This window comes from Ammospiza nelsoni, chromosome 2, assembly GCF_027579445.1.
Source record: "Ammospiza nelsoni isolate bAmmNel1 chromosome 2, bAmmNel1.pri, whole genome shotgun sequence".
Taxonomy (NCBI): Eukaryota; Metazoa; Chordata; class Aves; order Passeriformes; family Passerellidae; genus Ammospiza; species Ammospiza nelsoni.
Genome location: NC_080634.1, coordinates 31,462,336 through 31,476,088, shown reverse-complemented (window position 1 = coordinate 31,476,088; position 13,753 = coordinate 31,462,336). Strand labels below are relative to the sequence as shown.

The window sequence follows — 13,753 nt, the reverse complement described above, 5'->3', positions numbered from 1 at the left end:
AGGAAAGCAGACACACATTAACCAGTATTACAGAACAGTTAACTAAGAAAGTTTAGGGAAGCGATGGGGAGGTAGGAACACATTACTGAGATCTGCATTATTGCAGGATGTCTCAGTGTAAAACTATGTAGGATCAAGTACCAAGCTCCTGCACAGACAAGTCAGAGCCTTCCTCCTGCTTACAGACAGGAACACACCTATGTCAGGATTCCCATCCTGGTGATTTTCCATGCGCCCAGTTGCCAATAGACTGATTCCTGTAGGTCCGTCCCACTAAAATTTAGCTCCCAACAAGGCCATTCAAAGAGGACATTCAAAGCAAACTGTATTGGATCCCTTTACCACCATTTTATCAAATGGAACAGACATTGAGGTAGCCTGGTGCATGTTTCAGATCTATCAAAGACGATCCTTAAGGTCAGCTCTTCCCAGCTGAGAATTTGGGATCCACTGCTTAGAGTCATTCAGGAGATACATGGCTCTCCTCCCTGCATGTAAGCCCCAAATTTATGGTGAAATACTCATTGTCTGCATAAGAAACCAGCTAGTAAGAGAGAGAGAAAGAGCTTAAAAATGTTAAGAAATAAAAAAAAAAAAAGAGAGGCAAGAAAGATAAGACACCTTTAACATACTAAATATATTTATTCCTTCAGAAACACTGCAAAATGTGGCCAGTCTTGACCTACAAGCAGTTGTGAAACCTAAAGTCCCAGGCATATTACATGCCAGCATGCAACAAGGAGAACAGTGAAGACAGGGCCAATAAAGGCCAAAGATATTTCCTCAAGAGATTAGGAAATATATTTTGGAGGAAATGAAGGCCAACATGCTTCTCCCTTAGCAGAGCAAATCAATAACATGAATCTAAGTGAAGTGGGATCTAGATTTCCACAAAGTATCTCCTTCTCAGCACCCTTCCTCAGCATGTTTCTCCATCCTTGATCTCTGCACTGCGTTTCTTGACCTGTGTCAAGGCACTAGAGACAGAGGTGGAGTTGTGTTTTTCTGCTCTTGCATTCTGCAGGCCAAACTATTCTCACTCATCTGAGGGGAGAGGAAGGGAAGAGAAGGGATTGCACTCAAGGTGGCCTCTGTTCCCCATCACTAGTAGAGGTTGGTTCAGTGGCTGCTGATTTGGCAATGGGAAGGGCACAGAGCCAAAATGCTCCAACAGGAGCTATCTGTCCATCTCCCTCTCACAGAATTCCTGCTCCAGGAACTGCCAGTGGAGCGTTACTTGGTGCCACTCGGTCTCTCCACAGTCCTTGAGGTCCTCTAAGTACGTTCATGCTCCTCTTAGCCAGGACTCTGATTTCACCCCAAAAGTCTTGCCAGTGTCTTCAGTGAGGTACCCAATGACTGAGTAGCATCCGGTCCACTCCTGATTGGCTTGATGTCCCCACTCAGATGTGTCTGAGGAGGAAAACACACATACAAAAAACCCATGTACTTTTCCTAGGATATGGACATACACAGTACAGTGCTTGATTTCTCAGATGCAACCCAGAGAGTTGTCTGATCCTCAGGACTTCTACTACTTGGTTACATAGGCTGGGTTCATTCTTTTGAGTCTGTCCCTTGAGAAGAAGGATTACTTGGAAGGCTACCTAGACAGTAAAGCAGAAAAACTAAGGACAATTGTCCCTGTCTGTGGGAGAGAAGACATCGTTAGCTCAAGTGAACAATGCAGTTTCATGGATTGCTGGCTGATCACTATATAAACATCTGTTAAACTCAGCAGCGTGCTCTGCCTCTACTGTAAAATAATTAATCTATTACTTATGTGTTCCCTTTGCATTTATTTCCAGGTTGCTCTTAGCAGAACACAGGTGAAGGGGTTGATCATTCAAGTTTTGAATCTGAAATGATTATGTAAGACCAGTAGCATCATGCTGGACATTTCTGAGGTAACAGAAATTTCTTGTGACTCTATGGAGAGAACCAGGAATAGACTGATGATATACTCCCAGGGATAGCCCATTCTGTTATCTAAGAGGGACTACATAAATTATTCTCGAATGAGGCAGAATTCTTCTGCATTGGAAGTATGCCTACATCTTGATCCTGGTTTCACAGCTGATGAACACCAGGTAGGCTATTTCAGCAGAATGCCAATAAAGTGTCTCCAAGACAGACTTTACACTCCCAGCCTTCTCCTGCAACATTGTGCTAATACTGTCTTGCTGAAAATGGTGTGCTTTACCTGGTGGAATTACATGTTCTAAATTCCCTGTCCCCAATGTCATGCAAAAAGTATGGCTGCACATGGGCTAGTCCCTAACTCTGAGATCACAACTCTGACTAATCACTAATTGTGCAAAACTCCATGCTGCATCCCACCTTGTAAATGAACTGTCCAGGAATGGGCTAAACCACCAGAGATATGAAAATACTTCTTTTTTCTCGTGGTCCTAAGTGGTTTTGAGTCCATGACTGGAAAAAGAATCCTGGGAACAGAACTAGACAAACTGACAAATCATATAGGTCATGCCTAATGTGCATAAACAATATTCATGCAAGTATTGTTAGTAAAATCCCATGCTATGTTTGCTCTCTGAAAGCATGTGGATACCAACTTGAAACAGCCATTGCAGCTGGCTCACCTCCTCAGCTGATGGAGAATGGGGGTGGGAAGTGAGGGAAGCAGAATTCTTGGTGATTATGCAAGGTAATCAGCTATCTAATCAGAGCAAGAGTCCCTCACACATGCCTGTCAGGAACTTCTAGTTCACTAACAAGGCCCCGGGCAGGATGAGGAAGGGAAGGTGGAATGATTTGGTAATGCTGGGAGATGGGGGGTGCTGACTGATGTTCCATGTCCTGCATTCCCTCTAGTCCTTAGCTGCCAGAGCTAGCACCCTAGATGGTCTGTATCTCCTAGATGTGCTCCCATCCTCCTCCACACCAAAATTCTGGGCACTCATCCAACCCAAAAACTAGTACACACACAAAAACTAGAACACTGCACCTTGGCTGTGACAAAATTCTGAGCAGTCCTACAGCACACAACTGGGCAGCTGAACTACTGCAGATAGTCACCAGCTTGTAATTCTTAGGGAGCACTGGGTGTAGTTGGAAGGACAGCCCTTCCTTGTCAAATTTGGCACCTGAAGTGACTATAACCATAGATGCCCGGTCCTAGGGCACCTCCTGAAATTTTTTTAAGACTCTCCACAGTCCTGAGAAAGGGAAATGCCCTAATACAAAGCACTTGCTACCTTTCTTGCCACAGGTCTCATCCAAGCTCTTGAAAAAAATTAGGTGTAGTAAAATGTTCCAGAAAGTCAGCTGCAGCCTTTGATTTAAAGACAGGCTGTTCTGAGGTCTTGGAAATGTAAATGCGTGGTTTCCCTGAAGTGTTCTAGGTAGGATCACATCCCAGTATAACACAGCTTAGCAGCAGCAAAGCTCCACTACCAGGAAATTGCATTTTTCCAGTTTTTGACAACCAGAAACTGGAGAATTAACTTGCAGACTACTGCATGGAGTGTTTTGCACATACCACTGGGTGTGGTATGGCGTGCTTTAGCAATGAAACATAGGTGCAACACATGGGACCGTGCTGGAATCCTGCTGTAACACTTTGGGGAGACTGGAGACAGGTTAGTTCACGCTGGTTGGGAGCAGCGGCATGAATCCTGCTTAAAGGGGCAGAACTTGAGTACAACCCAACATCCCAACATACCCTTGTCCAAGCTTCTCCATGAAGCTCCAAAATCACTCCAGAGCAAACTACAGAGGAAACATACACATGAGTAAACATGGATAATTGGACAGCTAGGATTTTGTGTATCCTGTTGGATGCAAGCTCACATTACAGCAAAGATATAACCAAAATCAAGTGGTCCAATCTTTCATCACAGTCTGTTTAAGAAAGCCAAGTTCCTGACAGGCTCTGAATTACTGTGCCACAGCCAGACATCCAACTTTGGAGATGCTACAATGCCTGATGTGGACAATTTCAGTAAAGCCTTCAACAGAGCAAGACATGCACCACACTTAAGCCAATACCAGAGACAGTGAGCATCTTTCAAATACTAAAATTTATTTTCAACTCACTTGCTCTTCCTGCTGGGGAACTCTGGAGAGCTGGGACTAGATGATCCATCAGATTTCAGGTCAAAGAAAGTTCCTGGACTGTCCAACACCCTTTGTATTCTCTCTGTGGTGTCTCTGCTGGGAGAAAAGAGAAACCAGCTATACCCCAGGGCCAGAGTTAACTACCATCTATTCTAACACTCCCTTAAAAGCCACAGTAGAAAGTTGCATCTCCTGTATACATGTAAAAGGGAAGCAAACACAGTTGCACTGAAAAGGGCAGACCCCTTTGATGTCACATGTGACATCTGGAAATGGCCAACTTTAAGATCCTTTTGAATTGATAGAAAGGCTTGAATTAATTTCAGTAGTCACCTTTATTTTGTTAACTTTTTCCTCTATCCTCCCCATTCCACTGGTCTTAAGAAGCTACGGGATTTAATAGAGAGCATAAAGATGATGGTTACAAAAGTGTTATTGCTACTAGGACTTGTCAAGATACCACTGAAGAAAGTTGTCTGTATGAGTAACTGAAATGAGAGGTGCATTTAATTAAAGAAAGGAAAACAAAGGGATTTTGGGGGATTTCTTAGGGCTTCAGTGATGGAGTTTGTCACAAAGTTCTTCCTCTGCTCTCCTGGTCAGCTGACCCTACCTGTGCTCCACACATCACAGTTTCTGATACCCTCATTTATGCTAATACAATTGTTTGTGAGACTGGAAATTACCCTGACAAAAAGTAACTCTAAAATTAAAACAACTCTGAAACTCCTACAACAAACTAACAAGGGAGATGGACTGGGTCACCTCTGTCAGCAAAGCCTGCATATCATTAAATTACAGCTTCAGGGTGAAGTCACAGATGACACTTTGAGCTCACTGTTCCCAGAAAGAGAGCATGCTCCAGCCTCCTTCATTCTTGCTGAGTGCACTTTCCACCAGTCCTGGTACCCATCAGACTTCTCCACGAGCCAGTTCATGGCAGAACCTGGCAGACAATTAATCCAGTGAAAGAAAGTTGATACTTTTTCTTTTTGATTTCTGGGCTGAAGCAGTTCCATGAAAGGCCCACTGGGGATCTGAGCAATCATCACAAGGAATAGTCAGGACTGGGTAGATGAAAGGGACAGAAGGGAAGTATTGCATCTGCTTTCAATAACAATGAACTCTTAGAGCAGTTGCTAGTGAAACTGCACCTTCAAGAATGACCCAAGAAGTCTTTCAGAAAATACAAACTAAGGCTCCCTGTTCCTCACATCTAAGTTTACAAGTAAGCAAAAGGAAAGCTAAATAAGCCAATTAGTTCATCAGATCCCTCCAAGGAAAGAGCAGGGGAAAAAATAAATAAATCCAGGGCTTTTCCCTGCAGTAGGAAAGTTTTACAGATCCTTCAAGGAGATAGAAAGAGTTGTTGTACACAAAGTAATGGACTGAAGGACACACTGCTGCCTAAGATACAAAAGTATTTAAAGCAGTGAGAAGCTGTGGCTACTGTGCTAGCTCAGACTACTACAGGGCAGTTGTCTCTGAAGATTTAATTTTTCTCAAAAGTTCTATTTTTATTCAGATTAGGTCATAGGCACCTCATTAAGAAAGAAGGGAAAATGCAGTAAAATTTCCTCCTAAAATAACTAGTTTCCACTTTAGAGATGACTTTCCCCCTTTTGCACCCAGTCTTTAAACTGTTTCCTGGAATTCTTGCAACTGGGAAAACTGCATATGAGATGCAGAGCATTCACATGACTTTTGAAACTGTATAATCTTACAAAGATGTCTCAGCTAGAGCTGAGAGAAATGTATCATTTAATTAAATAATATCTCGTGACCAGCAGACAACTTTTGAATGGTTATAATTCTGTCAAATATGCCAAATCACTCCTTGAAGCAGTATATTATCCATTAATTGTAATTATTTCTCAGATGATCTAACTTAAACACTAGTCATTTGGACTTAAAGTTTTTTTTCATAAATCCTATAAGTTACCAGAAGTTTTGCCTATTTGAGTATTTTAACATGAAAAGAAACAAACAATCAAGCATCACCTTCCCAAATACCAGCCTTTCATCTGACTCGCTTCTGAAAGTGGTCAGTGGTCAGCAGGAAGCTCAGGAGTCCTGGATAATACTGCACAACATTTAAGAGTGATCTTATAATGTTCCTCCACCCATTTCCTCCATTCTTACTCAAATACCGAATCTCTCCAATTCCAAACACCCTCTTTTAATTTTGTCTGTTTCTGTTATTTGTCCATTTCTCCATCAGTCGATAATCAGTCCCTTTTCTTCCCATTCCAACAATTCCCATTTTAGTTCTCATTCCTGAGGGTTCCCCCTCTGCCTATATGTGCCTATGTTCCTTTTCTCATCTCCTCTTGGCTTTTTTACCCTCTTTGTCTCATCTCCCCACAGCTCATACCTCTTTTCCTCCTGTATGTTTTCAATGCCAATGGCACTACTCCGTCGCCCATGGAAGCGGCTGGCTCGAGTACGGGATGGGCTCCTACCAGGCAAGGCAAAAGACTAGAAAAAAGGAAAGCATGACAGAAAGGAGAGGAACAAGACAGGAAAAGCTGTGGAAAGCATAGGAGAAGAGTTTGCAACGTGGGTCCAGATCCTCTCCTTTACTGCAATACAAGACTCAGCTCCACCTGTGCAAGGAATACTTTCTGTCAGCGAGCAAGAGCAGCCAGGGCTCACAAAGGTGTTGTGAGAAAGGCACAGAGTTATAAAGAAACAAAGGCAGAACACAGCCAGTATACAGAGAAACAGGCTTGGGAAGGGAGGTATCCCCATATGGTGAGAGGAGAGGCAGAACCAGAAAGCAAAAAAAACCAGAAGTTAAAGGAGAAAAGGAGGCAGCAAACCCAAGTCATTAGTATGCTATGACTTCGTTGTATTGACATAAAGAATGCATACAACCAACTAAACTGTCACCAAGAAATCTTAGCACTGAAGGGCACTTTCTTGGCTTACTCAGAGATGGGTGGGTTTTTTTGTAGTTTGCCTGTATTGACATCACTAGTGCAGAGACCACAACCAGCTGGATGCACTTTGGCCAAGTTAACCATATTTTCAGTATCAGAAACTGGTGGATCCTTTTCTGGAAAGATTTGTGATAGATTTTTAATTCAGTGGTCACATATATTTAGTATCCCTATCAAATAAGAAAGGCTTTGATAGTGACTATAAATATTCATTCTTTTTCTCACCCCAAACTTTATTAATTCTGCTGTTTGTTCCAACATGCAAATTCTATTTACAGCAAAACAGCACCTTGAATATCTTGTGCACCTGTTTATATTACCGAAAACAGTCTGATTGGTGAAATCGAAGAAAATGAAACAGTTCTAGAGTCCTTATGTTCTCAGGTCTTGCCATATGACAATACAGTACCATTCCAGCCAAACCACAGTGCATGCATTTTTTAACACATGGCACCGTACAGGATCTAATCCAGGATATCAGAGATAGATGTCTGATGCAGAATCATGTTTGGCTTTCTTCTCCCAGTCTGCATCAATCTCAGGTCTAGTTTACACATGAACTGGGGCTAGAGATGGGCACAGACAAAACAGACTGCAACACATGCTGTCACCACTTGTGAAATGGGATGATACAACAAAAAGATTCACAGTGGGACAAGAGGACAAACTAATAGGGAAAGGAAATGTTTGGGTGGTTACAAAGGTATGCCGGGTTCTCTCTTACAGCCCACCCGAATACCTTACCGCAGCAATGGCCTTAGGGCCCTCGGCGACACTCTGGCTGAGGGCAAGGCCAGCTGTAGCTGGGCGGCTGGGCAGGGTGGCTGGCTGCTGCTTTCTCATGGATATCCCCATGGTATCCAGGCTCTGGCTGCGGCCTCTGATCACCCGCTGAACAGGAGGGAGGCAGGGAAACAGACAAACACAGATATACACATATAGACATGCACACGGTAGGGTAGTGTGAGAAGCACCACAGATTGAGTGGGAAGTTGTGACAGACTGACACCAGAACCACACAGATCCTAACTCCTAGAAGGCAGCACCTTAGATTGGTCCTAGCTGATTCATGGAGCTCTGGAAAGAACTCTTCATCAAGTATATTCTCTAGTTTCACTTCCCTTCTCTTACTGCAATGAATAGAGGTTTCCTACCAGTATCCCTGCACACTGGATTACACAGCATCACCTGGAGCAGTCCTATCCAGTACAGGCTATAAAACACAAAGTTAAACTCCTGTTCAAGGCTGTAAGGTTCAGCCTCGTATGAACTTGAGTTCTAGTTTCAATGGGAAAGCAGCCATGTCAAAATCTGCAGCATTTAAAAAAGCCATTTTCTGACTTAAACCAGCCTTTTCCAGCAATTTACAAATGTCATCTGTGTACATGATGTGCAAATCCCAGCATCTGCCAGAAGTCATAAAAGGACATTTTGAAAAAATTAGTGTAAGACATGGATGGGTTAAAATTAATGGTTAGCAGCAAAGGCAGTTTGTATGTAAAAACATAATCCTCACCAAAGCATCCAAATAATCCGGACCAAAGCTACACATACAGCTACCAAACCTATTTGTGAACAGGTTAGTTTTACAGACTTTAATATCTCTAATTGACCCACCATATAAAGCCATAAAGTCATCTGAAGAAATGCTATTTGTAACACATCTCTCTTTCCAAAGAGATAACTTATTATATAAACAAGGTGGCAAGGCACTTCCCACATTAAGTGGGAAAGGGCAAGTAGATAGAATAGGAAAGCAATAAAGTTTCTCTCTATATAACCAGTTCAAAACTCAGTTTCCCAATCATACAAAACCTTTGCTTTCTCACATTAATTATCTTTATCACTTCTAAAAGAAAGTTCTGTCACCTGGTTTATTTTAAAAAAATCAACAATAAAAACCCCCTAACATGCCATCTACACTGAAAAAGGTAAATTAACTCTGGCTTTTAGAGGGTAAGGAAAGCACCACAGTTTTTCTAGACAGTACACTCACAGATAAGTTAGAAACTTTTGCAGTGACTTCTGCAATTCTTTCAGTTATAATGAAAATGAACTGAAAGATCTGCTGTAGGAACGGAAAGCCCCTTGCTCCTAGTTATTACAATTTCTCTTGCAAACACTGACTCCTTCTTCTGTAAGTCATGGAATAAAATCACATCTGACACTTGACACCAGCACAAAGCATTAAGAGTTTGGCTTCTAAGGGCCAGTATGGAATTCTAGACCACATTGTAGGTTTGTAGAAAGGCTCACCTTGAAGTTCTCGAGGAAGCCCCCACTGCCATTCTCTATCTTGTCATCCTCCCCTACAGGCAATCCCATCATGCTGCGGCTGCGAAGCTGCAGCTCCTCAAAAAGGCTCTCCAAGAGGGCACTCCGTGTTCTTTCCTGCACCAACATTGGGAATCAGAACAGCTTTTATTGAGAGCAGGGAGATTTTTTTCCTGTTTTTTTAATGTCTCCCATCCGTCTTAAAAAAAACCCCAAGAAGCAAACAAGAAACTCCAAAAGACCAACAATGACAACAACAAAACCACATGAAAATCACTTTAAACAGTATGAAGTGAATTTAACTGCATAGTTACAGAATATATTGCAGTAATATCCAGCCCCTTCAAGCTCTGTCTAAAGCAAATCATAAAGGACACTTCTTTACAGATGATGAAATAGAGACATGTTTTTTTCTAGATCAGGCAACAGCAGAGTCAGGAAAAGAACTGTGGTACCTTAAACCAAAAATCAGTGATATTAGCATGCATCCTGTAGCATAATACTGAATTTCGGCTAATACAGAATTTCCTCCAGCAAAATACATGCATCACATTCCCATCCTTACTTGAGGATTAGATCTTTATATTAAAGTGTACCTGTTCATATTCTATCACACCTGCTAAGAAATATGAAGGAAATATCCCAAAACTGAGTAGAAAATCACATTTCATCTTCCCTTCTTAAACAACATAAAACTAGAAGTCAGAAATTTTACTTTATTTTCTTTTTCTGATAATAAGTATTATTTTTAATTGAAGCAGGTAGGTAAAAGACCCACCTCTAATTTAGCAAATTTCTCAGCTCGGTAGCAGCTGTACTCGGCGTTGATGAGCTTGACCAGAAGGAATTCACGAAACTCTGCACTCTGCAAGACAAGATGAAGAGTAGACTAAACAGGAGATCAAAACGCTAGTAAAATATCCCATTATAAAAGCTCTGCTTACTACTCTTTGGACCTCCAAAGTGCTCTAGCCAGACTGACAATACCAACTCAGAACACAGGTGTATGTTCCCTGCCAACTAACACTGGACCAGAGAAACAAACCTTTTTAAATATGGCTGGATTTGGCAGCGGCGGTCCAAAGAAGGGGACATCATCTCGGGCTGTGACTGAAACCTGAAATAATATAAGGAGAAAAAAATGAGTATCAGAACACAAGTAAGACCATCAAACTACTATGATAGATCTGATTCCTCCTAAGTAATTTACTTATAAAAATGAGACGTAATATCGTGTCCTGTGCATCCTTCTGTTCCTGAACTCAGTGGAAGGTTGTGCTCATTTATCTCTCAGATACTCAGCCAGCTAGATGTGCACACAGTAAAAAGCAGTAAAAAAAGCTGAACTGACTGCTCTTTAAAAAATATTTTAAATAATAACTAGTATAACCAGTATATTTAGGAACAAAGAAATGCTCCTATTCAGCCCGCAAGATTAACCTCCACTAAAGAACCCATGCCAGTGTGGTTGTACTGACCTATTTTTTTTTACAGAGAATCCTTGGTGGAGATACACTGCACACTGAGGAGAGTATCTCAGTGCATCTGCCTCTGGGAGTCACAGGTGGTAAACATGTAAATGCACTTTCCCAGTAAGAGATAGGTTTCATTTGTTTTGTTTTCAGCATGCTCCCACCTGACATACCAATGTCTAAAGAAGTAACTGTAATGCAGTCCAATTTTTACACTGTCACTTGTTTCTTCACAGCACTTACCCATAATTATATGTAGTTATCTTATCAAATACATACAGTACTTCACAATATTTCACAGGGGTTTTTTTGTCATGTTTGAGATGAAACAAAACCATTATTTGTCCTTTCATACAAGAGGGAATAATGTCCTAGCAACCACAACTGCCAAAACAACAAATAAATGTCACAGAGCCACTGAGAGGTGTGAGTTTAATGAGAGGAAGAAGGAAATGGGCTCTGGATTTAATTAAGACTTCTCACATTTTAGGCCACCTTCCCCAATTACAAAGCCTCCATCTCTCTCCTAATAGATATCTACCAGTTAAAATCCTGCTTTGCATTTTTAGTTTTCTGATTGCAAAAATTGATTCTGTGAAATAAATTCCATTAATACTCCAATTTAACAGGATGCACTAAAGCTTAAGTAAATGGAACAAGGGACGGCAAAGAAATCTTTCAAATGGCAGTCTTTTGTGTACTGCAATGCTCTCAAGGCAGCATCAGTTAAAACCCCTTTAGAAAAGCCTTTATAGAAAACTCTGCATTGGCTCTAGGGTGATTATTGGGAAGATTTCTTCTTTATGGAATGAAGCAGCCCTATTACACTAACAACAACAAATAAAAAAAGGTACTGCAGACAGGCAAAGATGAAAACAATGGCCGGAAGACACGCAACAAATAGCAAGTTTTCCCAGCTCTTTCCTTGTCATTAAAAAGTCCAGTGAATTTTTGTGCCCTACAAAACAGAGAGCAAGAGGAGAACTGGAACCCCAGCTGGTTTGTAATGAAAGCCTTGCTACCCAAAGCATAGAGAAAAAGGGAAGGAGCCAGCTCCACCACCAACACCCTCTTGGTGGAAGAGGAGATGGGGATACTGTCCTAATGATGGGGATACCGTCCAATTACAATATTCTTGGTGTACCTGTAGACCTCCAAGGCATAAGGACTCATCACCACCATTTCAAAATCCCTACATAATACAACACATGCCACTTGGGATTAAAATGTTTCTACAATGGAAAATCCTACACAAATCGAAGTTTCTTTGTATTTTCTGCTCTCTCAGCATCACTGAGAGTTGAACATAAAGTTATACAGATATCCATACAGAGTCAAGTCAGAGAGAGAACAAGCTGTGTCCAAAGGCTGCAGATAATTAATCTGGGCTCTAGCAGGGATTCTTTCAGCTGGAAGGCCCTAACAGGTAACACATCCCTGCCAGATGGGCATCAGCTCTGGAATCCCCAAAAGCAGGTGTAGCGGGCTTGAATTCCATAGCTAGGTCAACCAGCTGTATCTGGCCTGCAGCCTCAGGCAGTGCAAGCTGCAAGCACTGTGCTGTGCAGCATGGGCAATGTAGACATGAATTTTACCTGACTTACACAATGTAAGCGAGACAACCCCCAAAGTGCAATCAATTATGGCTCGGGCTCTGTGATGTAAACAAAAATTTTTACCTGAATTCTTTCTGCTTCAATTCCAAAGTTTTAAGCTTCAGAAATTAATCAGCTACTTAGAAAAGCATACAGCTTAAGTCAGCTTTCAGGTGTAGACACTCAAGAAATCAGGATGACATCTGGCTGAATCTGCACCTCTCCCAAAGGCCCAAGAACCCGTTTCCACATCAAGGACCAAAATCGGTACAGGCTAATCTACTGATCCTGGTTACCTTGTAGAGAGTGTCCCCAGTGGTGCTATGAGTGAGCTGAACTACCACATAAGCATGAAGGAAATTAGAAGCAATCATATCAGGGACAAAAGGTGTGCTTTCATCCTGGAAAATGATGGCTACAATATCATTCCCAATGTGACGCTTCCGCTGAAGCTGGAGAGGAAAGAAATAATGAAGAGAGAAGGCAGGTGAAAAAGAGCAGAACACTATGATGGGACCTCAAACACCAGTCTGCCTAACATCTCAAAACTATCTGTTCACCAAAGCCCTCATCACTACTTTTGCCATTACTCCAGCCATAATTCCCAACACTATACAGTCAGTCATTCTCCCCTCTATGCAGTCCTTCTTCATATAGCCCTCCTCTCCCAGCCACGCTGTTGTAATCCTTACTCCTCCTTCTGATACCTGCTGGGAATCTCCCTCTGTGAAGGGCAGCTTTGTGGACACGTGAAACATTATCTCCTTCCCCCGGAAATTTGTATAGACTGACTCGGTGCCTGTTTGACCTCTGGTAACATCCAAGCCTCCCCGGAACCTGAGCAAATCCACACCACGCCACAGGTCAGGCAGTGCAGGAATGAGAAAGCAGAGAAGACAGACAGCATCAGTAACAGTACTACATCAGGACTATCAAAGGCGATTTTTAGGAAAGCAATGATAATGAGGCACCAAATCTTCCCCAAACCAATGCAATGACTGAAGCTGCACCATGTTTGTGCTGGTGAACATACCAGCTTGTTAAAAGCCATGAAGTTAAACCAGTGATCCTCAAAGTAGCTACCTTCTTTGGCATTCCTCTGAGAAACACACTCTGTATGTTAGAACTACAGAAGGGATGTGATGCCTCAGAGAAAGAGCCTGAAACAATACTGCCCCATACCACTATGAAACAAACTGGTATTTGTCCTGCCAAGTAAAATTATTCTTTGCTAATGCTGCGGGTCAGATTGAGATATCAGGAGATCTTTAAATCAAAATACCAGCAGAGACCTAAGCTCCAACTAGTTCCCAGACATTATGCTGACAAAAGCATCTGGGGCTTCTTCACCTGCACTGGGATTCAGAAGACACAGCACTTCTCTGGAAGC

The 13,753-nt window shown here is 42.0% G+C and overlaps 1 protein-coding gene across 3 annotated transcripts in view; it reads right to left on the bottom strand.

Annotated features, from left to right (window-relative positions):
* Positions 1 to 13,753, bottom strand: part of LOC132087384 (rap1 GTPase-activating protein 1-like) — a 40,540-nt gene that overhangs the window by 6,949 nt on the left and 19,838 nt on the right. The window contains exons 12-19 of one of the 3 annotated variants that reach the window (XM_059493531.1): positions 13,071 to 13,200; positions 12,660 to 12,815; positions 10,342 to 10,413; positions 10,075 to 10,161; positions 9,279 to 9,413; positions 7,767 to 7,913; positions 6,455 to 6,558; positions 4,060 to 4,176 (exon numbers count right to left, since the gene is read on the bottom strand). In XM_059493531.1, the coding sequence (XP_059349514.1) occupies positions 4,060 to 4,176; positions 6,455 to 6,558; positions 7,767 to 7,913; positions 9,279 to 9,413; positions 10,075 to 10,161; positions 10,342 to 10,413; positions 12,660 to 12,815; positions 13,071 to 13,200 (948 nt within the window). The remainder of the gene's footprint in view (positions 1 to 4,059; positions 4,177 to 6,454; positions 6,559 to 7,766; positions 7,914 to 9,278; positions 9,414 to 10,074; positions 10,162 to 10,341; positions 10,414 to 12,659; positions 12,816 to 13,070; positions 13,201 to 13,753) is intronic. The other 2 variants (XM_059493532.1, XM_059493533.1) reach the window with 2 other exon arrangements.